At 35.8% G+C, this 25270-nt stretch overlaps 4 protein-coding genes across 4 annotated transcripts; 3 read left to right on the top strand and 1 right to left on the bottom strand.

The window, feature by feature from the left end:
* Positions 1-1976: 1976 nt before the first annotated feature.
* On the top strand, positions 1977-4737 carry LOC114139392 (uncharacterized). The gene is made up of 6 exons (XM_028009322.1): positions 1977-2130; positions 2248-2592; positions 2679-3014; positions 3282-3398; positions 4178-4242; positions 4321-4737. The coding sequence occupies exons 1-6, from the start codon at positions 2088-2090 to the stop codon at positions 4459-4461; spliced, it is 1047 nt and encodes a 348-aa protein (XP_027865123.1). The 5' UTR covers positions 1977-2087; the 3' UTR covers positions 4462-4737.
* A 2741-nt stretch (positions 4738-7478) lies between these two features.
* On the bottom strand, positions 7479-9670 carry LOC114139639 (T-cell surface glycoprotein CD8 beta chain-like). The gene is made up of 5 exons (XM_028009677.1): positions 9613-9670; positions 8604-8963; positions 8382-8513; positions 8235-8293; positions 7479-8130 (listed from the first exon to the last, which is right to left on the bottom strand). The coding sequence occupies exons 1-5, from the start codon at positions 9668-9670 to the stop codon at positions 7999-8001; spliced, it is 741 nt and encodes a 246-aa protein (XP_027865478.1). The 3' UTR covers positions 7479-7998.
* A 7095-nt stretch (positions 9671-16765) lies between these two features.
* LOC114138784 (uncharacterized) lies at positions 16766-20273 on the top strand. Its single transcript, XM_028008205.1, has 6 exons — positions 16766-16843; positions 16943-17284; positions 17397-17741; positions 17957-18067; positions 18465-18526; positions 19007-20273. The coding sequence occupies exons 1-6, from the start codon at positions 16804-16806 to the stop codon at positions 19139-19141; spliced, it is 1035 nt and encodes a 344-aa protein (XP_027864006.1). The 5' UTR covers positions 16766-16803; the 3' UTR covers positions 19142-20273.
* Positions 20274-21978: 1705 nt separating this feature from the next.
* Positions 21979-25270, top strand: LOC114139640 (uncharacterized). The gene is made up of 2 exons (XM_028009679.1): positions 21979-22261; positions 24486-25270. The coding sequence occupies exons 1-2, from the start codon at positions 21979-21981 to the stop codon at positions 25268-25270; spliced, it is 1068 nt and encodes a 355-aa protein (XP_027865480.1).

The raw sequence follows: 25270 nt of genomic DNA on the forward strand, positions 1-25270 counted from the left end.
ACATTGAACAAGATCTTAAAACACCGTACAATAACATAGCAACAACCCATATCAATCAAGAACTTAATTGGGTCCTACTATATCATTGCCATCATGCGGGGACAATGCAAAGCAAATATAGTCTGTATATTGTATATTTTCCCCAACAGGTATAAAGTTTCTGTTTTTGCTGCTGACAGTCCTGGAGAGCTGAGTTGATCTGAGACTGTCACTGTTAAACAGACCAGAGGAGAGAAGGTCTCTGGTTATGAAGTTATGAAATAAGCAAATTTGCTGCCATTTTACTAATTAAGCCTTAATAATATTGATTTAACCTCTAGAACAACTTGGCTAGAGACTTCTTTATAGATCAAAAAAGCTCAAAGGGGTTAACTCTATGTAATAGTTTGTTGTTAGCACCTCTGAGATCTAGAATTGTAAGACTGGAATATCAAGGCAAAGAAAACTCAGTAGCTGCTGGTAGGGGCCTCCAGACATTCAGGGGCCCCTAGAAATGGTTTAATTGTAACAAAGATCATAAATCTAAACCTGCATTCATTTATAGAAAATGACAATGTTGTTAAATTTTATTTAATGCATTCAGCTGAGAAAACAAAAAATTGTACATTTAGGATTTAATTAGGAAGTTTACTTTGTAAAAGTTTAAAGAATCATCTTGATAGTTTGATTATTGTGTTACCATGGCTACAGTATGGTGTAATCTTTGTGTTTGAGTTGGGTTTGTTAAGAAATACATCACAGCAAATAACCAATAATCAGTGACTGATTTGAAACTCAGCCAATAAACCTGGTCTCCCTCTCACAGACTTCACCTTATCTATATTTAAACACTGTTAGTGATGCTGAGGTTCTCAGTAGGACGGGTTCGGGGGTGTAGAGGGGGAGGAGTCTAAGGCCCCATATTACCTTGGGCCGGCCCTGCATGAGCAGCCTCTGGAATCTACCTTTAATCCCCTGGTGGCCCCTTTGTCAGTCCCCCGATGCTTTGGGGACATTTTGATTCATTTCATTGTGGCATGTGTGGCTTTATGCTGCGGTTCTAACTATTGCTACAGTATTTTATCTGATGTTTATTTTATGAACTCTAAATGGGCCGAATCTTCCTTTAACATGTGAGGTTCTGCAATAAGTTCTATTTACAGCCGCGAACCTCCAGCCCAGATCCAGTCAGCAGCGGCTTTAACCCGCCTGGTAGAAACGTAAAGGAGAAGCAGAGCGAACAGTCAGCAGGTGGTACCAGGTGGTACCAGGTGGTACCGGGGCTTTGAGCTGCGTAGTGACTCGCGGTGACAGTTGCAGTCTTATATCAGGATGTCTGATATAAAGACAGACATTCTTTATATCTGTCGGTGGGACGGACTCAGGCTGCCTTTAGTGAACCGGGCATTTGGCAGCCTGATTAAGTTAAAGTCAGAAGTTTTTTCTGCAGCCGAAGCATTTCTGTGTTAAGGGGCGAGGCGGGGTTTTCCAGCTATTGCGAGGACAATTATGAAAATATAAAGAGAAACAGTTTTTCTAACATCAACATCAAATCTACGTTTTTATTCACAAACCAGTATATGAAAAAATATCATATATGTATGATCGCTTTTTGACAGGTGAAGGATTTGACCATGGCTGGTTTCAGCAGACAAGTGACAAAAGCAGATGCTTTTAATATAGCAATAAAAGAAAAGGAAATGACGTTTTTCAGTCTTCATTAACAGCATCCACAACAAACAAGCTGTTATCAAAAGCAAAAAAAACTCTACCATCTTTGCTCATGATGTTTCTCAAAATCTGCCACAAATTTAACAATTTGCAAGACATTACAATAATTATCACTTTTGATATCAGAAAACCAAATACACTACACAAAACACTTATTTTGGCATTATTCTTATCATAAGTAAGAAGTTCAAATAAGCATACTCATTTAAATCCCTTGTTCACTGAAAAGGCCTCACAGGTTTAGCAAATGTGGGCTGTACAACTTCGAACATTTCAGCCAATCACTGTTGCCTGTTTTGGAAACACTTCTACACCATCTAAACCTTCCATTTGGTAAGAGGACATCAATATGTGAGAAGACGAATAGCTGTACCACAATGTTCGCAAGACTGGCTGCAATGATTGTTCTCAGCATGGCAAGTAAGAATACTTGTTTTCTAGAAAGAATTGCATCTCCAGCAGTAGATGGTTGGAATATATCGGACTTGAATGTTTGAAACTATTTTTTACTAAAGCCTTAACTGTTATTTTCCACAGCTCTTATTCATACTGTTGAGACTTCCCACCTGATCAGCTTAACTCTGGTTGACATCGGTGATAATATAACATTCGACTGCATTGTTTCTGAGAAGGAGCTTAAATTTGTTAACTGGTATAAACAGGCTCTTGGACACATAGTTGAAATAGTGGCTACTGTGATCCTTGGTCAAACGACAATAACTGAAAAATTTAAAGGCTCTCACTTTGCAATAAAACCAGAAGGGAATCGTTATGATCTCACTATCTTCAATATCAGCAAAGAGGATGAAGCAACATATTTCTGTCACATTGGAACAACATATTCACAGAAGTTCATCAGTGGTACTTTCCTAGCTGTGAATGGTAAGATGCTGTTTTCTGCCTGTAAAATTCACTGACATGTAATGTCTTTTTCATTAACTGTGTTACCTGTGATATTTACCTTGCAGATGATAAACAGCAGAAATCTCTCTACTTGAAACAACATCCAAAGACAGAGTTGGTTCAGCAGGGAGAGACAGTAACTCTCCAGTGTTCACTTCTCTCCAAGAATAAAGAAAAGTCCCAGTGCCCAACTAAACCCAGTATGTACTGGTTCAGAACTGAATCAGAACGATTCCATCCAGGCATCATTTATACTCAGAGGAACATCAGCGACAAAGACTTGGACAGAAGCTGTTCTTACAGTTTATCTGTACGAGACTCCTCTGATGCTGGAATTTACTACAGCGCTGTGGTAGCATGTGGATCAATCGTGATTGGTGAAGGAACCAAAGTGGAGATGAGTATGTGTTTTGTGTTTTCTGGCCACTTTAAACACATCAGATAAATATAAATATTTTATCAGAGCATTAGCACAGAAGTAATTTAATTTAATCAGTCCCTTTAAGTTTTTTTCATGTGCATGGGAACTCTATAACCTATTTCTGGAAGTTATAATTTATTGTGTTGGCTTAGTGTAGCCTTGGTGATAATGTCCAAATGCAAAAATTCACTACCAGTTAAAACATTTTTTTGATATGTGCCAAACCCCTTTTTTTTTTCTAACATAGAGCAAGAAGTTGACAGACTTGTCATTATACTTGGAGGACTGCTGGCCTGCTGTGTTATTATTATAGTCCTCCTCATTTTCTACATTAAACTGAAGCGAAAGTGTGGACAATTCAAAGGTGAGTTTTACAAAATGCTAACCCCAAACTCATCTTGTTTGGCATGCATGTACCAGCAGAACAGGATGGATACATTCTTGTGTATTCCAGATTCTGACCCCGCTCTCTGAAAGTTGAATTGAGACAATTTCAGGCAAATGTTGCTTTGCATCAGGCAACGCAACATTTTTTCAGTATTATTGTCCAATTTTAATGACCCTGTTTGAACTGTAGTTCTAGTTTTCTGTTTCTCAGTTTTCTGGGTCTTGACAGAGAATTCTTATGGCTGAAGCGTCTGTGGGATATGTGCTGTGAGATTAAGGATTTTGTTTTTTCAAATATGTCATTTCACAAACATTTATTGCATTGCATAGTTATCTTTTTTCAAACCATTTATTCTGACGTACTTTAGTTTCAAAAGAACTGAGACCAGTCTGTCGGACGTCACCTGACATGACATTCTCAAAGTCTCTAAAATCTCTCATCTTTGAACTTGTTAAAGTAGTCTTCTCCACAACTTGAAGCCTAAATCCATTGAAGCTCAGCCATGTGACTGGCTCAATTATTTTATGCATTAAGGTGCCTTGCAACTAAGTCCGGTAAAAGTATGTTTTACTTTTTGCTTGCCATAAAATCCTAATAAAATACAATTACATTTGCAAAACATTGTGTCTCTCTTGTGTTTCATTTAGTTATCCAAAAGACAAGATAGAAGAAACATTATAATCTTTCACAACACCAAAAGCAAACAACAAGAAAGAGAGAAAATCTATGAAAACACTTATGTTTGTTCCTCAAAGGTCAAAATGGTGGTTCCAGTCTGGTAGAGGATGGCAAATCAAATGTTGTTCACACAAGAAACTTGGTAAATATATCCCTGACAAGTCTTTCACAACATGTTCTATGATAATGAAAATAGACTAAATTGTTCCTTCTTTTGCAGGATGATGAAGCAATAGAAGTGAACTATGCATCAGTGCAAACCCGGGTTAGAGGGTCTAATGAGAAGAAAAAGCTTCCTGAAGAATGTGTTTACTCCTTTGTCAAATCAGATGGTCACCAAAATCACCTCTCCTCACTTTAGTCATTACATCACTCTTAATATTTCATGCTCTTCTTTTTGAGCATATTTCAATGACATAATTTGTAATGCAAAATCATGTTTTCTTTTTCCTTTTTCTTGTTTGTTAATTTTGTAGTATCAGTTTGTCGACATATGAAAAAAAAAACCCAGCTGTTCTATATCCCATGGATCACACTAAGTCATTTATCTTTGCCTAAATCAACTAAATTGTGCAGAATTGTAAATTATGTTGACAAATATGTAATAGAATAAAGCTGAATAAATCATTGCAATAGTTTTGTGGTGTAAAAATTTATTTCAGACAGACTTCCTTCATGCAGATTGAATAAACTTACATCAGAAATTAAGTTTCGAGTTTTCTTCTAAATACTGATCCATACTGAGTGTTGTTCCCAAAGAGCACCACTGCTATGCCTAATGTTAGTAATCCTTCTACTACTACTGTTATGTACTATAGCGTCATCATCAGTGTTGTATAGTAACGAAGTAAAAACACTTCACTACTTTACTTAAGTATATTTTGGAGTACTTCATACTTTCCTCGAGTATGAACATTTTTGATGACTTTCACTTTTACTTCACTATATTTCCGAACTTAATTGCATACTTTTACTCCGATACATTTTCAATGTGTGGTTTAGTTACTCGTTACAAAAAAGCGAGAGAGAGAAACGCAAGTGTTTTGACCCCACCTACTGATTAGCAAGTAGCAAGTAGGCTACCGAACAAAGTCAATAGCCTACTTGCTTGTATCCTATTGGTTCATCACCACTAATAGGATACACCTGTTTCGCTTCTCCCATTAAACACAAAGCAAGTCTCGCAATCAGCAGCAGTCACATGGAGGAGGAGACGGAGACCACAACGACTGCTGGTGGCTCCAGGGGAACCACCAGCTGGTGATGAGAGTCTATGGCCTTATTTAAACACAATATACTCTTTTGTGGGTGTTAAAGATTCGTCGTACCGCATGAAGTTTATGTTATTCCTGCCCAAAGATGTGGAAATTCTATCTTACAAAAACTCCCCCGATTATAAAATATGTCATTCAAACTGCATTTTTCTTGTTTTACTTTTTACTTGTACTTTTCATTACATTACTTGAGTACATCCATTTTTACAGCAATTTCCCTACTTAAGTACAAGAAGTTTCAGATACTTTAAGACTTTAACTCAAGTAACATTTCAGTCAGTGCCTTGGACTTTTACCAAAGTCATATTTTGGAGAGGTACCTATACTTTTACTTGACTCTGAGATTTCAGTACTTTATACAACACTGGTCATCATAGTGCAGGAATATTGATTGTGATGAAAGAAAAAAAATGAATTGAGGCCAAACATTGGGTGCCGTATTCATAAAATATTCACAAATTATTCAAACAAATCATTTGAAGATTTCCAAGTTATGTTTTAGTTACAAAACAAATTGCAAATGTCAAACAATAATAAATACCAGAAGTCTGACACATAAAACCTCCTTTATGCTTTCTTAACATGAGCAGCCAGGCCTGTGAGACTGTTTGCCCAGAGAAGCAAATGTTCTTGGACCTCCTCTGATTGTTAGCATCTATTTTATTTCTCATGTACCTATTTTACTTGTCAGAATTAGTCGAGGTGCTGCCTCACCTGAAAAAGGAAAACAAAATTGAATAGAACACTGCAACACCAAATTTATGAACTGACCCCTATCCATCCATGCATCCAGCCATGCATCCATCCATCCATCCATCCATCCATCCATCCATTTTCTGTACACCCTTGTCCCTAGTGGGGTCGAGAGGGGTGCCGGTGCCTTTCTCCAGCGAATTATTCGGGCGAGAGGCGGGGTTCACCCTGGACAGGTTGCCAGTCTGTCCAGCTGACCTCTACCATGAATTTATAAACTGTTTAACCTGCGTTACTTTCAGAGATAGAAACAAGTTTCAGGCCATCAGTACAACAAGGAACAGGTTGGGGGAGGTAGTTTCTAAATTGAAATGCAACATGGACCTTTATTACCAGCATGAAAAATGACGCGACCAGGGGAGAAGTTTATCTTTCATCAGGACAAGGACCCGAATGATAAAGCTACAATGGGAGAGTTTGGATTAAAACTTGTCTATACTAGTGTTAGAATGGCACAGGCCTAAAGCAACACAGCATTTTTGGCAAGACTTGAAAACGATTGTTTTTTGTTTAAGTTACAGTTCATTGTGACTGAGCCTACACTACAGAACGGGAAAAATGTAAAGCTGGTAGAGACGTGGCCTAAACTCTGGTGCAGCACAGGATAGTTGTTTTAAGAACCATTGCATCATTTTTATTTTGACATCACAATTATGTATTACATTCTGCTTGTTTGCCACAAAATACTACTAAAGGTTAAAGAGGTATGGATATATTTATCTTTCTTATTTTCTCTAATTTTTTTGGCCATAGAGATACACAAAAAGCAAATGCTATATATTCATATAAAGATATGCTTTTACTCTATTTACACTGACCAAAAATAAGTACATTATTTTAACTGATAACAATGGAAAAAGGACTAAGCTGTATTATTAAATCTTATTACAGTGAAAAAAAATAAATAATATTTCAATCAATCAATCAATCAATCAAATTTTATTTGTATAGCACATTTCAGCAGCAGGGCATTTCAAAGTCCTTTTCATCATATCAAACACAGAAACACAATGCAACATAGAATCAACAATCAAAACACGACATTAAGTTCCATCAATAAATTTGTAATTGATTAAGTTTCAAATACAATTCCAAACAGGTGGGTTTTTAGTCGAGTTTCCATCCATAAAAGGTTTATCTGTTAAACTCCTGCTGTGTTATATGGAACAAAATACCTATTGCTATTTTTATTCCCACTCATGCTCACAATCACACAGTTTAAAACGATGTAAACAGCATTTTAATGGGCTTCTGGCACAAGGCTCCGTACACCTCTTTCACGGAATTGCGAGCAGAGACTGTGCCGTCCCTCACTGATTTTTGTGCAATTCTATGGTACCTGTTAGTGTCTAGAATTTACAGGGTTTGTGTATTTATACATTTTATGAAAAGTGGGTTGTTATAGTGATATTTTTTTAAATTTTTGCTGTGAGTTATAATTCTGCTGCATAACTTACAGCAGAATTTCTCACACTTGCAACTTTTACTCTCTTGAAAACATTCCATACATACACAATTCATCATACAGTGTATTACGTTGCATTACTAAAGAAACAAAAAAGTACAGAAAAACATGAAGCTGCACTATTGTTTTAAACATATTTTGGGCAGATGAACATCAGTCACTTTAACTTTTAACGCAACCCAAAAATGATACACAGCTTTTAAATGAAATACAATAAAATTGAATACACATGAAAAGTTATTTAACCTGGTGAAAGTATTTATTAAACTAATATACTTAGCTAATATACTTAGCTTAATAAATACTGTTAAATGCAAGAGACTGCAAAGTTTTTTTGGCATGCCAAGCAAAAAAAACCCATTAAAAAATAGTCTAAAAGGATCCTTGAATCAAATGCTTTATGATTTTATTCTTCATCAAAGATCCTGACATCACTGTAGATGGTACCTTCTTTTCGTCTTGCCTTAACTCTGCCCACTCGATCATCGTTTCTCTGGGTAAAAACTGCTGTAGAATAAACTAGAGATTCTTCATTTCTCTGGGGAAATAAAATGAATGGGCAGATCTTAATGTTCAGATATTTGTAGATATAAGATGCACATTATTTAGCTGATATATTTTTAACAACATAAAATTTCTCACTTGCTGATTTTGCAATTGCCCACAAACTACTACAGCATTTTTGCCTGGAAACTCAGTACCTGTTAATTATAACAGTTTAAATAGAGTTTAATTTTATGTTCAAAAGAATCCACTTTTAAAGAAAAATAATCTAGTTACTACTCTTACCTTTGGAAAAGTGCCAACATTTTTTCCTAATCAAATAGACAAGTAGAGCCGTAGCAATCAGCATCAAAACCAAGATTCCACATAGCAGAAGAAGGAGAGTGTTGTTCCTCTGTGAATTATTCATGCTGACATCTGAAACATAAAAAAATATATAAGTCATCATAGAAGAATCAAAATATGACATAATATTGTGACTGTAATGCAAGAACATGTTGGAATTACCTTTAAACTCCAGTTTTGTGCCATTTCCAAAAACTACCATCCCACATGCAGCCAGAGCACAGTAATAGGTTCCAGTGTCAGAGGAGCTGATGTTGTCTTTCACAAAGTTAAAGACGCAACGCTGTCCAGACTGAGACTCAGGATTTTCTTCACATTTACCATCACCCTCATTTTGAGCGTAAATTAAACTGGGATGTGATTGTGGTGAAGAGACTTGGAACCAGAACACCTTGCGTTCCTCTGGACATGTTTTCTTTTCTAAGTGAGAGAGAACTGAACAATGCAGACTCACAGAATCCCCTTCATGAACTGCATCAGATAAAGAGTCTTGAGTGACTGCAGTAATGTCAGGTTCTGATTCTGGAGAAGAAAAGAGATAAATTAAAATATTTATAGAAATGACATACATAAAATTTAATTAATAAAAAATGACTAATATAAACATTGGACAGATCTAGAAATATTTCCAATAAAAATATTGAATTAATGTTTATTTTCCCTGATATGTTAACCTGTTGACATTGATAAAACACTCTTGTATCTAAAGCTTTTGTAATTTAGTTAAAAAGTTTCACAAAACCCTTTACCTTTTATTCTGAGAAATGTTCCATTTAAGAAAGTAAGGTTGTATTGCTGTGTCTTTAAACAAAAATAAAATGCTGTGTCACTTAGCCTTGTTTTTGCTAAATGTAGAACAAAACTCCCAGGTTCTTGTTTTGTTGAAATGCGAGAATATGTGTCTGAATCAGGGTGATTAAAAGTAAATGTTGAGCCTAAAATATCAGCCATTTTTCCAGGGATGACTCTTATCCAAAAGAGGGATCCAACACCCCAAGATGAATGTCGTTTGCAAGAGAAAGTCACATTTTCTCCAACAGCAACAGTTGTTATCACAAAGTTCTCAGCATCTGCACATTAAGAAAACATATTTACACAAAACGGTAATTAATAACCCTAATGCGTTATTATACATCTTTTACTAAATAAAGAAAAGACTACATTTTCTGACCTGTCTCATACTTACATTCAACTTGGAGCATCAGCAGGATGAAAAAGACAGCGTACATATTGAGGCCGTTTATCAACTCAATGCTACAGTTAATTTTGTTTACTATATAGGACGAATTCTTAATTTGGTAATATAAAATGGGAGGGAACAATTTCTTAGACATCTGATTGGCCTATTCAAATGTTGTGTAGCTACCCCAGTGGAAAGAGGGTAACCAAAACTTTCCAGCTTAAACATGAGACAACACCAGCAGAGAGCTTTGTCATCTTTTGTTTGTGAGTTTTGGTACCTGGGTAAAGTTAAAAGAAGGGGTTTGAAGCCTACAGAAGCAATAATTATGATTTTACACATAAAAATGTAATAATGAGATTAAATTAAGAATCCAAAAATCAAAACAAAGAACTCAAATCAAAAATAGAATAATACTCGACATGGCTTCAGAATTGCCAAAAAACCATCAGGAGGTTTAATATCTAAAAACTTGATGCTGTTTTAATAAGTTCAAAGTACTTCATGGAGAAATAAATGTATTTTGTGTTGTGTTCTTGTGAGTCTAGTGGCTTCTGAAAACCCCAGACTTTTTGGTTTTGTAAAGGTGATATTGCTTTTACGAATTTCACACGGCACAAGATTTGATACAATAAGCACACCTTTAAAACAGCACTGCTGAAATCCGAATTAAATTAAACCAAAAGCCTGTCTTCTTATAATCACTATGTAAAATTTTACAAAGCTTTTCACATTATCTAAATATAGAAGAAACCTGAGTGCGTGTGCACATGTTTGCACATGCACTCACATGTGTCTAATTATCCGATTGGATGGAAGAAAAATCCAAAATCAGTGCTAGTCATAGTCTATGCCGCTGCACTAATTTAGTTTGCCGACATTAAAATTATTATCAGTGCATTAAATTACTATACATGTCCTGATCTGTAGAGTAGAACAAAAAATTGTTAAAGTGCCAAGGAGTAGTCTTAAAGAATTTCTTTCATGAGTGGAACCTTATTTAGTACTTACTAATATTGAAGCACTACTTAGTGCTTAGATTAATAAACAGAGTTTAAATGTATATTTACTGTATGCATGTAGGCTGCACAGTGGCGCCCCGTCCCCACTAGGGACAAGAAAATGGATGGATGGATGGATGCTTGTATGTAAAGACATAATTAAAATTAGCCTTGGGTTTATTTCAAATGCAGTGGACTAGAAGATGGAAAAGAAGAGAAAGGAAAAGAGGTGGGTCCAAAGTAAAAGGGAGAGAGGGAGACGAGAATAGAGGAGAGGAAAGAGGACAGAGAAGATACAAGAAAACACACTGGATGTCGTCTGTGGAGAGGACAAAAAATATGAGAACCAAGAAACTACAAGGACAAATAGCATATGCATATCTAACATTAATACTGAAAAGCACAAGATGTGACCACAGCACAGACAGTGTATCTAAGAATACTTGAATAAAATACTGAGTGAAGGCGTGTGCATGTGTGAGTTTCGAGATCAAGTTTTTGTATATGAATGTTCAGTAGCAAGTGTGAAGACCCGCAGATCCAACCATTGGAACCTGAGGCAGACATGGAGAAGATCCGATACTCAGGCATCCAGAGGCCCCTAAGAGCCACGAGATGACCACCACAGGAACAACCACATCCCTGTTGCAGAGGAGAGCAGAGGAGAGGCCTGGTGGAACAACCCAGCATCCACGGTGTAGAAAACTGGAGATTTTGACGAAACAAAGATAAACAGAGGGTGAAATCACAGCCCAGCGATGTGACAAAAAGTAGAACTGATCAAACATACTGTCTAAACTATCCTGTTATTGATTTTTATAATGACCTTACTGCTTAAATTACTAAACAAGGGCGTGCCTTGGTGGTGTAGGGGTTAGCGCGACCCGTATTTGGAGGCCTTAAGTCCTCGACGCGGCCGTCGCGGGTTCGACTCCCTTACCCGACGACATTTGCCGCTAGTTATTCCTTGTTATTCTACTTTAATTATGTTTCTTTGGTCATTATTCTATTCTTTAGTGTTAGATTCATTTCCTAGTCCCTTGTGTACTCTCCCTCACCTTTTGTGGCATTGTCTGTCTTTCCCCTCACACCTGAAACATGTTCCAGGTTTCAGTCCAGGTCTTTTGTTTCAGCATTCACCCTCACAGTATTTAAACCCCTCTCTTTCTCCCACTTCTTGCTGGTTCCTCCTGTTAAACCATTATTTTCTGGGATTTCCCTGTTTTCTCTGCTGGTTTTTTTGGTTCCTGGTTTATGTGTTGTTTTTTGTGTTCTTCTTTGGTTCCCTGTATTTTTGTAAGTTTTTACCTTTTCCTTTTTTCATAAAATCTACAACTTCAACACAACATCTCAGCCATGTGCATTTGGGTCGTCATCGCCAACACTCACCATGACAACATCAAAGCCTTTTCATTCTTATTGTTTTCTACTCCACAAACTATCACCATATCTTCTTCCTGGTCAGCCATGTTTATTTACTCTGAATTCACGTTTGATCTCAAGGGGTTTTGAGATTTCTTTTTTTGGCACTGACACCTGTTTGTGTGTGGTGTGTTGTATTTTTGCTCTTCGTCTGCACACCCCACACTGTAGGAATATTATATCTTTCATTTTTAATTGTCGTGTGTGGAGTCACTCAAGTTGTGAAAAAAACCCGACAATTTTAAAATCTTGCTGGTGAACCAGGCATTAGTCAACTCAGACAGGAAAATGTGGGCTGTAAGCCGATGCATACAGAAACCTCTAGCAGACTCTTGTGGACTTTACAGATAGAGAAAATTACATCAGACAGGTTTCTCAATGGACCAGACAGCAAGGCAGGTCAGGCGGCGTGAATCACTTATTATTGTTTAAGAAGTGCCAGATTCTGACCATGGTTGTTCCAGAAACATTAAGAAATTATCTTTAAAAATTTGAGAAGTACATCAACAGGCTGTGACCTAAATTTTGTCATGAAGAAATATTTGTTTTGTTTTTTCAGACAATTCTTGAGAACTGACCTCTGAGTCATGAAAAACTTCAAGATGAGTGAAGTAAGTTGAGAAAAGCAGGGAAGAAGCCACCAGGATGTCAGATTGCCCAACGAGTGACAGAGCTCTCTTACCCTAGATGTGAACTAATAAAAAATATGTTTATGGCGTGCCGTGGTGGTGTAGGGGTTAGCGCGACCCATATTTGGAGGCCTTGGGTCCTCGACGCGGCCGTCGTGGGTTCGACTCCAGGACCCAACGATATTTGCCACATGTCTTCCCCCCTCTCCTTCCCCATTTCCTGTCAGCCTACTGTCATATAAGGGACACTAGAGCCCACAGAAGACCCCCTGGAAGGGTAAAAAAAAAGACAAATATGTTTCTGCGTATCTAGCAATACATTAACAACAGTTGGGTGTGTGTAAATCAACACACTGAGTATGATGAAAACTTTGAACAACAACCTTTTGATGAGAACTGACTGAAATTTCATGGAACGTATGGATGAAGAGAAGACTTATTTTCTGTTTTCTGAGTATTTGGCAATCTGGAAGGTACTTATTCAAGAAAAAAAATAGATATGAGTCATGTGCTGTGCTAACTGCTAACAGTGAGTCATCCTTATACAATCCACCAGTGGTTTTGCTTTTTATAGTGGGCTCACTCACTGTTACGCCCAATAACCCTGCCATAAATAAAATGTCTGTTAACTTCATAAAGTTTTTTTTTTTTACAATAAGCCCTGCACGCTTTTTGCAAATAATGCTCAGTTCAACAGCAAAATGCACATTTGGAATCACAGTGGTGCAAATTAAATGTTAGTCTCTGCGTCTTTCTGTATTATGGAGCATTGTGTCACAATGCAGACACTGTTAATAACAATGATTTTAAAATACTACAAACCACAGGAAGACAAAAAGAATCACCCTCATTTTTTTACTTAAAAGTTAGTAGCCAGCACCCTAGAGTTAGTTTATCTGGTTAACCAATAGGAGTTTGTGGCATAGTAGTCAGAGAGACCTAATTTAGGAAGAAAAGATTTTGAACCACAATTAGTGAAGTGGTTAGCCCACTAAACACCTCAAGAAACAGCTCATGATAACCTATTGGGACTGTTTGAAGTAGAACACTTCAAACAGTCCCGGCAGCACAAAAATAAGTCAAGATGCAAAAAAAGTTAGACCATCTCCCCTTCTGTTTTCTAGTTCACAGACATACTGACACACTTAAACTCCTATTGGTTAATTTTGGACTTCATACTTTTTTCTTCCAAATATTGAGCATGTTCTCTGAAAAATATCACATGTAGGCTAATGCATTTTTTTGTTGTTGATTTTATGAACTAAAGAGTGTTTTAGGTTATGGTTTTCATGGTGAAACACCTTCATGTGAGGTTTATTGTAATAAGCTGTATATTATTTACACCAGACAATAGTGTTAAAACATTTAAGTAGTCAAAAGATCTGTCCACATTATAAGAACAAAGTAGTTTTCTGGAGTTATTTCTCCTATCTGCATTACCAGCAACCATTTGAGTTTCATTATCTGTCAAAATCTTTGCTGATGAGATTAATAACTGAAAACTTGGAGTGAAATGTATGGCACGTCATCACTGAGTTCACACATCCTCCCACTCTAAGCAAGACTGTCAATATGAAACTCTGAATGGCCGGTATAAGCTGTCTCTGATCTGTAAAATAGCCATTGTACCACCTGTCATCAACTTCACCACTGTTTTAGTATAAAAATTCTCAAAACAAGATGGAATTATATAGTGTCACATAATATACACCGTTTGAAAAAGAATTTATTATTTATTAAACTGTTTGAGTCAAACTTAAAAGAAATTGAAGGTTTTTATGCCTCCCCCACTTCTTGTCACCTTGCACATCCTGTTGAAGCTGCGAGGCACGTCTGATCTGAGTAAACAACCTTTGTGGTCGGTCAAAGGCCTGAGAAGTGCCTCACCACAGTCTGTTTGTCACGGGAGATGCAGCATGTGGCTTTGTCCTGCAGAATGCAACTACAAAGGCCTGCCATCATACAGAGGTTGATCTGTTTTAAGAATTAAACATCAGACCCAAGTTTAAAAGTACACAATGTTCTTGATACAATGTTTAACTTTTAAAAAGGAAGCTACAAATGAGGTTCTTTCTGATTTTCAAACCAATAAGCAGGAAGTTATTATGCAGAAGAATAGATGGCAGTAAAGTTTCTTTTTTTTTCTTTTTTACTTTGAGTCTGTTTTCTTTTTTCTTCAATAAAATGAATCCTTACAAATCCTTGCAAGGAAGAATCATCATATTTTAATAGATTGGATTTTCAAGATTTCCAACAGGCTGAATTTTAAACAGCATTTCTATTTTCTTCTTCATCTTTATCACAATAGTTTGCTTATGTATTCACTACCAAATGTGGAGAATTCAAAGCAGGTTGGAGGCGGGATCAGGGCATTGATTCAGAGACGAAAAGGTAAAATGTTGTGGGTCCCATAGAATCACCCCTGCCTTGGGTGTCCTGCTACCCTGCAGTTCTATAATCTCTTTCTGGGTGTTTGCAGGAGCTCTTAACAGCAAAAGTGGAGGATGAAATTGTTTTTGTGCTTTGAATATAGAAAAGTGCCCTGCAAGCTTATTGCAAAGAATGCTCAGTTCAACAGCAAAATGCACATTTGGAATCACAGTGGCGCAGACTTGGTTTGTTAGTCCGTAGCAACATGAAAAGTTTCCTTGCTGCTTCACTCAAGCAACTTGAGTGTGCCTGTCTTAAATTGGAAGTAGCTGTTTCAGTGCATAATAAGATACTGTATGTTGCAAGATTACAAGTCAAACTTGTAAAAATTTATGGCATCTTGTGGGCCATTAATAATATATATGTGACATTGTCTCACAGGCTTGATACATGGACCTTGTACTTGACATATCTGTCTTTAGTGAGCCCAGAATTAAACAAAACCCTCAAAAATTAAAAAAAATATATATATGTTAATCTGAGAGGTACAAACAGACCGTATATTGGTGCAATATATCTTGATTTTGAGATTTCATGTGAGATCCCTATGCATTACAGTGATCCAGCCATCCATCCATTTTCTTACACACTTATCCTGCAAGGGTTGCTGGTGTTTATCTCCAGTGGTCAACAGGCCAGAGGCAGAGTACAACCTGAACAGGTCGTCAGTCCATCGCAGGGCCATTATAGTGATTTTGTATCAAAATAAAAATAAAGTAAATCAGAATTTCTTGTTTGTAGTCACTAGGTAAGAGTTCTTCCTCTTAGACTTGCTTCCTGATCTGAATAAGATCTGGCTGAATAATATTATGCAGATTTTGATATTTTGATTTGTAGTCAGTGGGTGTTTCTTGGCAAGATATATCTAGAAAAATATGGCTGAGTGAATCTCAAAGAGACTCATATGATCCATCAACATTACTGCAGATACATTATTACATGGATACATTCTTCTTCAGCTTTGACAAACACCTGCCTCCACAATATTTGAGTTCAGTAAAAAAATGCAATGTGTACCCCATGCCTGCAAGAGGTAATAACTCTGACATTACTAACAGTGACAGAAAGAAAAGACTGCTCTGCTCTACATCCTCTACTCTCTGAGACATGACAGTGGCAGTATCATGACCTTTTGCTTAGCAGGGACTGTGTGGTACATACAGTGAAATCCTGGAGCTGCTAAAAGCAGCAAAAAGACTTGAGAACTAGGATGGAAGTTCACCTTCCAGTGATAAAGTTACAGCTAAATGTACAGTAAAGGATTTAGATTAACATAGGTTCATGTGTTAAAATAGATGTGCTAAGATCAACCAATAGACGTACATATTCAAAAAGACTTAAAGCCATAAGTGGGTCTAAAGAGTATCAACTCAGGGAGACTTAGTAAAAACAAACACTACTATCAATTCTGTTTTGTAAAATATTTTGAAATTTTTATCATTTTTGCTGTACAATAAGACTCTTATTGACAATTCATCACATAAATCTAAAAGAATACATTGAGGTTTGTGGCTGTAATGTAGAAGAAACTGTGAAACGGTTCATGGTGTTTGAATAGTTTTGCAAGGAACAGTAGGCGGAATTTCATCTACCTGTCAACCAATCACCTTGACTTCTACTTTGCACAGACTGATCATCTTAGAGCAAAAGTTCCATTGGGTAGAAAGACTTCAGTGGTGTAAACAAGACTTCTCCTCAAGATGCAAGAACTGGTTGCTTTGATTCTTCTTAGTACTGTTTGTAAGTTCTCTTTATTTCTATTGGGTCAATCACTTGCTGAAAATATACAAATTTGGTTACTGTTCTTTGTTTTGTGATCATATTTACTCTCTTTATCAGGTATTATAGAAACTGCAGAAGTTCCTCATTTGATCTCCACAACTGAGAGTAAACCTGGTGATAATGTTACTTTTTCCTGTAAATCGCCTACGGATCACAGATTCAGTCAGTGGTATAAACAGTCTCCTGGAAAGATGCTCCAAACAATTGCTACAGGAGTTTATAAAGCAATTACAAAAACTGAGACATTCAATAATACTCGTTTCCAATTTCATAGAGAAAACAATGAGATGTTTCTTACCATACATTCAGTTAAAAAAGAAGATGAAGCTGTATACTTCTGCCAGAGTGGAACTGAATTTTTACTAACTGTTCATAATGGATTCCTCTTGGATGTAAAGGGTAATGTAAAAGCTGTTATTTTCTCTGAAAACAATAACCCATCTTTGAATTTTCAAGTTCAGTACGTCTGTGCTTTAGTTTAACTTTTACATTTTTTATTCATCTTGCACAGACTGTAATCAACAGACATCTGTCTATGTGGAACAAACTCCAGAGGCTGCAGCGGTCCAGCCAGGAGACACCACGACTCTCCAGTGTTCCCTTTTTTCAACGAATAGTGAAACAAGACCTCAGTGTCCAGAAGAAAACTTTGTTCACTGGTTTAAATCTGGATCTGGAAGCTCTTATCCAAATATCATTTACACTGCAAGGAATTACACAGACGATGCAGCGAAGAGAAGCTGTGTCTACCGCCTCTCAAAAACATTAGAGAACTCCGCTAATTTTGGAACTTACTACTGTGCTGTGGCCATTTGTGGAGAAATACTGCTAGGTGATGGAAGTAAACTGGAAACCAGTATGTATTTGCATTCTGTCCTCAATTTGTTTATACACTCTCGTCTTGAATATTATTGCTTTGCGAAGTAAACATTCACCTTCTATTACCACACAATACTGTCAATATAACCTGAAAAATTAAAGCCATCTTGCTAATTTTTACATAATTAATATTTGTTAATTTTTTCTCTAAGATGCCAAGCATGTCTAAGCATTATTTTTCTTTAAGAACAGAACAAGACCCAAGTGTTCTTGTACTTGGGGGACTGTTGGGGTGCTGTGTGGTTGTGATTATCAGCCTTATCTTCTACATAATTGGAAGGAGAGTTTCTGACAGTTCTAAAGGTGAGCATTTTATCTTTTTATATCAACATTGCTAAGTGAAAATTGGTAGTTATCTTTGCATTCATTACATGCTAGTTCACATAGCATTGAAATCTAACCAGGTGTTTTTACATAAATACTTACTTTGAGTTTTTAAAGATACATTGTTTGGTAAACTGTGATTAACAACAAATTGAATTTATTTTTCAGATTATCAGGGGAAATCTGTATTCAACTGAGCCTTTAAAAATAGACTTCTGTAAAGAAGAAAATATTGTTTGGGAAAAGTTTTGTATTTGAATCCTAGAGTTTTCCAATGTCTACACAGATGTACTCAGCATATCACTATGTTTTTACATCTTTTTCTCATTCTTTTTAAAGAAAACTAATGCATTCATTTTTTTCCTTTTATCAACAGCAATAGGAGGATCACATCATGCTGAACTTGAAACTTCAACTATTTATCAAACAAGGAACTTGGTAAACTTACATTTATTATTTACAGTAGAGTTAATCTAGATCTTTAGGCTGTGCTCAAAATGAGCAAATTTCCCTTCAGTGTACCTGACATAAAACATGTTTGTCTACAAAGGTTTTATGTAGTTTTTTTCTAAAATGAAAGGCTCAATTGTCAAATTAAAGTAGACAATGCCAATGGTGGTCAGTTCATTTTAACATAATTTCGACTATACCACATAATTTCATATTTTTGTTTCATCAAAATTGTGTGTTTACATTAGATAGAAAACATTATAGCGAATCAAGCCAGTAAAGCCATTACATAATTTTAGCAGTTTAAGTGTATTTTAGCAATCTAATGTAAAACTTTATTTAAATTTTATTGATATTACAAAATGAGACTGTGAAACCTTCCAACATGTTTTTTTTTTAAGTTGACTCATCTGATCTTATTGCTGTATACATTTTGTCACTAATAAACAATATATTATATATTTACAGGACAAAGAAGAGAATTTGACCTATGCAGAGGCACTGAATTTCTCTGCAACAAATGTGAGAAACTGCAAGAAAGTGAAAACAGAATGTATGTATTCTTCTGTTAGAGCAAAGTCACAAAAACAGCAGCAGCTCTGATTAGAGCTGCTGCAGTATTTGCATCAGTCAACCAAAAGCAGATTAAAAGATTAGTCAAGCGCCAAAGATTTTTGGCGCAATCTTTAACATTTTTAAGGATGTTTGTCTGTTTCTTTGTGCAAGATATTTCATGCCTGCTCATGTCAACTTGCCAGTTTCTGAATATGTCCATTCTTATATTTAAGACCTTCAGCTCACTGAAAACATAATTGTTTGATATTAACAGGTTATTTTAGTTATCACTTGGTGATAATAAAATACAACATGTCTTTGAAAGTTGAAAAAAAAGCAGTTTGTCAGGGAAACTTGTGATCTTTTAAAAATAATAAACATTTAGAAAGTTCTGATTCAACAATTACAAAACAATAAATTACCTGCAAATATGTTTTTTGTGATGTAAAACTGATTAAATACTTGAATGAGAAAGTTTGGTGTTTGTTTTCCAATCAATATAAACTCTGTAAAGTGTTTATTTTTAGGGCTGATTTAAAGAGAAGACATGTCAGTACTTTGCATTTCTATTCTAACTTTAACACTTTTGATTAAAAATTAGGGTAAAAGAGACTGCAGCAAAAATGAACATGATGGACTTTATCTTCTCTCACTGATTGTTTAAAACCCACCACAATCTTTTATATTACAACATAAGTAATAAGTAAAGAACAAATGACAATTTCATAATGAAATGCTCGAGAAATTTTTATGAATTCACTGTTTCAAACTACGTATGTCTAATTCCTCTGTGCTTCAGTGTGAAGCCCATATTAAATGTGACTCTGAAAATATCCATCTTAATTGTTGCTAGTTTCTTAAAATATCAAGTTTCTAAATCAAATTTCAAATTTATTTGTTCTTATCTACCAAATGTCAGACAATCTGGCAATAACTTCACTAGATGAATACTAGAGGTTTTTCTACAAATAAATCTCAGCTCTGGATTTGTTAAACAAATATGCAGTTAAATGTAAAGAAGATGATCTCTACTCACTGGTCATGTGTTAGAAAATTTCTTAATAAAGATGTTATTTGTTTCTGAGTATTAAAATGTCTTAGAATGTTTCTTGTGTTTTGTTCTAGTTTCTTTGTCATAGCGTATTCAAATATTTTAATATTAAAGTGTCCTGTACATGTATTTTCTTTACCTTGTGTGACTTTCTGAGTTTGTAATATTTCTTCTGGGCAAAAGTATTTGGAAAACAGTCTGAGTGTGTCACTCAATCAGCATAATTTTAGGATTAACAACAAGTTGTTCAGTGAGGACACACAGATGGACGATCTCAGAAGGAATGTGACTGATGATGCAAATTGTCTTATTTCTCATAAGGTCGTGCCAGACAAAATCTCCAAAGAGACTTGACATTGTTGATCATCATCAGATATTCCAAAGCACTTGGTTCCACAGGAGAAATACTGTCATGAGTGTCCAGACAGAGTAATTCTTTCTGAACTGATTGACATTTCTAGAAAAGCCAATATCATCACAATCACTGAAATAATAATAATGTATTATTTCAGCATCTTGGTGACTTCTGTCATGGTGGCTTGAATGGTGACCTTATGCCCCTGCTCTTGCTTTTCAAAATAAAAACTCATATTACATAACCTCTCCTTTTCTCAGGTGACCAATGTCTGGTATTAATTGCTTCTCACAAAAGCATTACTTAAGCTGACTTCCGGCTTGCAGAGAATACTACAATATATAGCATGAAACTTTCAAGACTGCGGTCTGCATATAATGTCTGGTCACAGTGTGCAGGGCAGAGAGAAGATCCAAGTCAGGCCACTTAACCCATAAAATACGAATAAAATCAAAACCTAGTACTCGTTATTCATTGGAAATCAGATAATGGTTTGTTATCCAATTTCTTATTTTGGTTTAATAAACAAAATACAAAACAGCTAATGTGTTTTTGTGTTTCTTTTTGCTTCAAATGTAAAAACAAAATGCTCTTCTGAAGTTGGAGGAGCTTAATTTTTTTCAGATCTTCTCTCTCTTGTCGTACTGTTATGATATGGTGACAGTTTCAACAAATACGTAAATAATTTTTTAAAAAATGTTACATAGATTTGACATAATTTCCATAGTAAATGGACACAGGGCAACAACAATAGCTTTAGCACTACAAAACCTCTTCTGTTAAAATTGCACATTTCATCAACAAGGAAGTTCAAAGTGCTTCACATCATAAACCCGCACATGCATACACACCCCTGCATGCACCTACACACAGAAATATAAAGTTGTAGCGCACACAGTTAATAATTATCAAGTCCCATCATTACACATAATTTGTCAAGTGTCATTCTTTGATGCAGAAATTAAATACCAGGTTACCTGTGCAGTCAAAACCAAAAGAAAAAAAAGACTATAGGTGCAGTGTCTGCATTTTGTCTCTCAGTGCTTGTTTTGGTTTCAAAACTAGAACATCTTGCCTGCACCATTCTGGAAGGAGGACAACTGTCCTACTGATATATGCCCCATTGTCAATCACAATGCGCCGTGGACTGGTTGCTTTGTTTCTTCTAAGTGCAGTGTGTAAGTCCAGTTACTTGTTCATATTTTTTGTATTAATGCTTTGTAAAAATATTTGTGTGAAGCAAAAATGTTTTTTTTTCTAAGCAAGAAAGTTTGAACATTATTTAATTTGATTTTTCTCTGAGGACCTCTGGTTTTAGTTCATGTGTAACTTCTCTGTTTCTGTCTTTCTCCTTTTGCAGTGATTCCAACTCTCGAGGTTTCTCTGTATGTTCCTCTAATTGAAGCTGCACTCGGTGAAAATGCGACTCTGTCGTGTAATGTCACTGGGTTTGACAGCGGACTGTTTTACTGGTATAAGATGAATTGTGAATATATGATCCAAACAGTTGCTCAAGGGTATTTCAAAAAAGTAAACCTTGAAGGACAATTTAAAAAATTAAGATTTGAGATCCAAACAGTGGGCAATGTGTATTCACTCATCATTAAAAACATCCAAAAGGAAGATGAAGGTACATACTTATGTCAGGCAGGAGAAGCCTACAGGATAGTATTCATTAATGGCACGAAGCTGGCAGTGAAACAGTATGATGTGCTAACTTCTCAAGAGACTCTGTTTGGCATCAGAACCACAGCTGAAACAAGTATGTATAACATTAGCATAATGTTAGTAGTTCTATGAAAATGGTGTTTTAAATGAAAAATAAAATGAATCGTTACAAAACTGTAATTGTTAAACATCTTAAAACTTAAGAAAAAGTTATGTGGACATACAAATTGACAGATTTGTTCAATCTTTTAAAAATGTACCTAAAATGTCAAAATTACTTAAATTGTAATTTATGTTAATATAAGTAGAACTTATGTTAGTGATAATGTAATTTGAAATGAGGTGTTACATAAAGAAAAAGGTTGTTAATTGACCTAACATTTTGTGTTTCCAGGAAAAACCTGGGGTCCAGCTGTCATCGGACTGTGTGCGGTGTGTGTTTTATGTGTGATTGTAATCGCTATCCTTGTGTTTTTGAGAGACTGAATTTAATTTGACTGGAAATATAGTGATGCTAATTTTTTTGTATTTTTGTTTTTGTATGTACAGTGTTGTATTTAAGGGAGAATACCTATAAACTAGTTGATGGTTTTTGCATTTAGGTGGTTTTGTTGTATATGTTGTAGAATGTAACTAAAAAATATTTGACAGAAAATACTTCGGATTCCTGGAACTTTTCAAATATTCAGCTTTTATCTACATGTTCTGGAAAAAATGTCATTTTTTAATAAACTGTGGAAAATGCTCATTGATATCACAGCAATCAAACCTTCTATTATTATTATTGAGTGGCTTTTTCTGCTAGTATTTTGACAATTCATGTTTAGTGACGAGTACCAAGCTTTAAAGGATGAATGCCCCAGAATCATGAGTGTGGGTACCTTGCTGCTGTTGGAAATGTTTGACCTGACAAAGATCCAAAAAGGGCTGAAAATGTTTTAATAAGTACTATGAAAATTAAGTGTGTTGGGTTTTTTTCATCCATATACTGTAAGCCTTTTCATTCCTTTGTTTCATCTGCTTATTGACTTGTAACTACCTTCACTATAATACTTTACTAAATACTATACTAAATTAGATTTAGATAAACCTCATTATCTAAATCTAATTTATATTTGTAATTCCAGGTGGCACACATTCATTCGTGCACCCATACAAATATCCCAAAGATTAAAGGTCATGCAAATCATGAGTTTTTATTCTGATAATGAAACCTCTCTACTTTGATGTTGTATGCAACAATTATCCTCTAGTACAGTGGTTCTCAAATGGGGGTACGCGTACCCCTGGGGGTACGTGGAGGTACTGCAGGGGGTACGTGAAGCTTTTCAAAATATCTTTAAAAAATCAGTAGGCTCCTCATAGTAAGTCTTGGGAAAAATGAGTTTGTAAAAAGTTCGATAAAATATAAATGTGTGTTCATGCACTGAATTATTATTTATGTATATATTTAATTTTGTACCATTACAGAGACCAATATAAATTAGCAGCGTTTTGCATATTTCAGTTTCGACTGGTTTTATACCTTCCTGGTGGTCACCGTCTTCTGTTTTTCTTTTTTGTTTAACCAAGCAATGTTTGCAATATGGATGTATTTGTCAGGTTCACTGATATAAGTTGTTTGGCTTTAATAAATCAGACAGTGATTTTACAGCATTGTACCTCTTTTTTATTCCAAAAATGTTTTGTCAGGGGGTACTTGACTAAAAATATATTTTTAAGGGGGTACATCACTGAAAAAAGTTTGAGAACCACTGCTCTAGTAGATCAAAGCTGCCTTCACACATGTAGGCTAATTTTTTTTTTTAATTTTCAGACCTAATGATAAAAGAATCCCTCCGCCACTGAAAAAAGAATCCAGTTGGGACCGAAAGGTCCTACGTAAAAATTTCTTAATATATCTCTGTGTGTGTATCAACTGCTGCTTTAGAATGTCTAAAACAAGCAGTTTAGAAAGAAAGAAAAACAACATGCAACAGCTTGTGCCACGTCTGCATTTCCGCCAGTCATGTAAGAAAACTAGAACATCTTTTATATCTTGATTTTGATCAGAAGGTTGCTGTTCAAATAAATGGTGCTCCATTTTCTATCAAAATGCTAAGAGGACAGGCCGTCTACATTCTTCTGCTCATGATTTGTAAGTTCAATTGTTTTTCTTTCCCATTTTGTTCGTACCGTGTGTAGGCACATTTAAGTGCAGAAGTAATCAATACATGGGATAAAATGTAATAACATTTACAGTTTCATCCCTCTATTTCGGTTTCATTGTCCTATCTGCTTTGTAATAATTATAATTTGTTTCTCTCTTGCTTCTTTAGTTGTGTTTCAAACCATCAGGGTTTCTCATCAGATCACTCAAATAGGAGCTTCGCTTGGTGACACTGTGACTTTGACATGCAACGTTACTGGCCATAAAAATGTGTCTATTTACTGGTACAAGGTGAATTATGGAGATATAATTCAGACAGTTGCAAGTATAGGGCTTCACATAGTAACACTGGAAGCAAAGTTTTACAGCCCAAGATACAGTATTATAAAAGCAGGACATGTGTATTGTCTCACTATACGAAATGTTCGCAAAGAGGATGAAGCCACATATATGTGTCAGGCTATTGCAGCAAACAAAGCGGCGTTCATAAATGGCACACATTTGGCTGTGAATGGTAAGAAATATTCATTTTGTTCTGAAAACTGTATTTGGGTGAAAAAATGTATAAACTGTGTTTATTATTTGCTCTTGAATCACTCAGGTCACAAAAACAAAAAGTCTGTCTACGTGAAACAAATTTCAGAAACAATATCTGTCCCGGTTGGCACAGAAATAACTTTGGAGTGTTCACTTACGTTACTAGAGAAAAATCAAACAAGAGATCGACGTGCACCTGAGCACAGTGTGTTCTGGTATAAAGCTGGTTCACAAGCCGATCCAGGAGTGATGTATGCTGAGAGGGACATCTGTGACACAGAAGCAGGAAGGAGCTGCAGCTACAGATTGTCCAAAACTATACAGAACCCCTTGGATACTGGGATTTACCACTGTGCTGTTGTGACATGTGGAGAGATCCTGTTTGGAGAAGGAACGAAAGTGGAATTAGGTAGGTAG

The sequence above is a fragment of the Xiphophorus couchianus genome, chromosome 23, assembly GCF_001444195.1.
Source record: "Xiphophorus couchianus chromosome 23, X_couchianus-1.0, whole genome shotgun sequence".
Taxonomy (NCBI): Eukaryota; Metazoa; Chordata; class Actinopteri; order Cyprinodontiformes; family Poeciliidae; genus Xiphophorus; species Xiphophorus couchianus.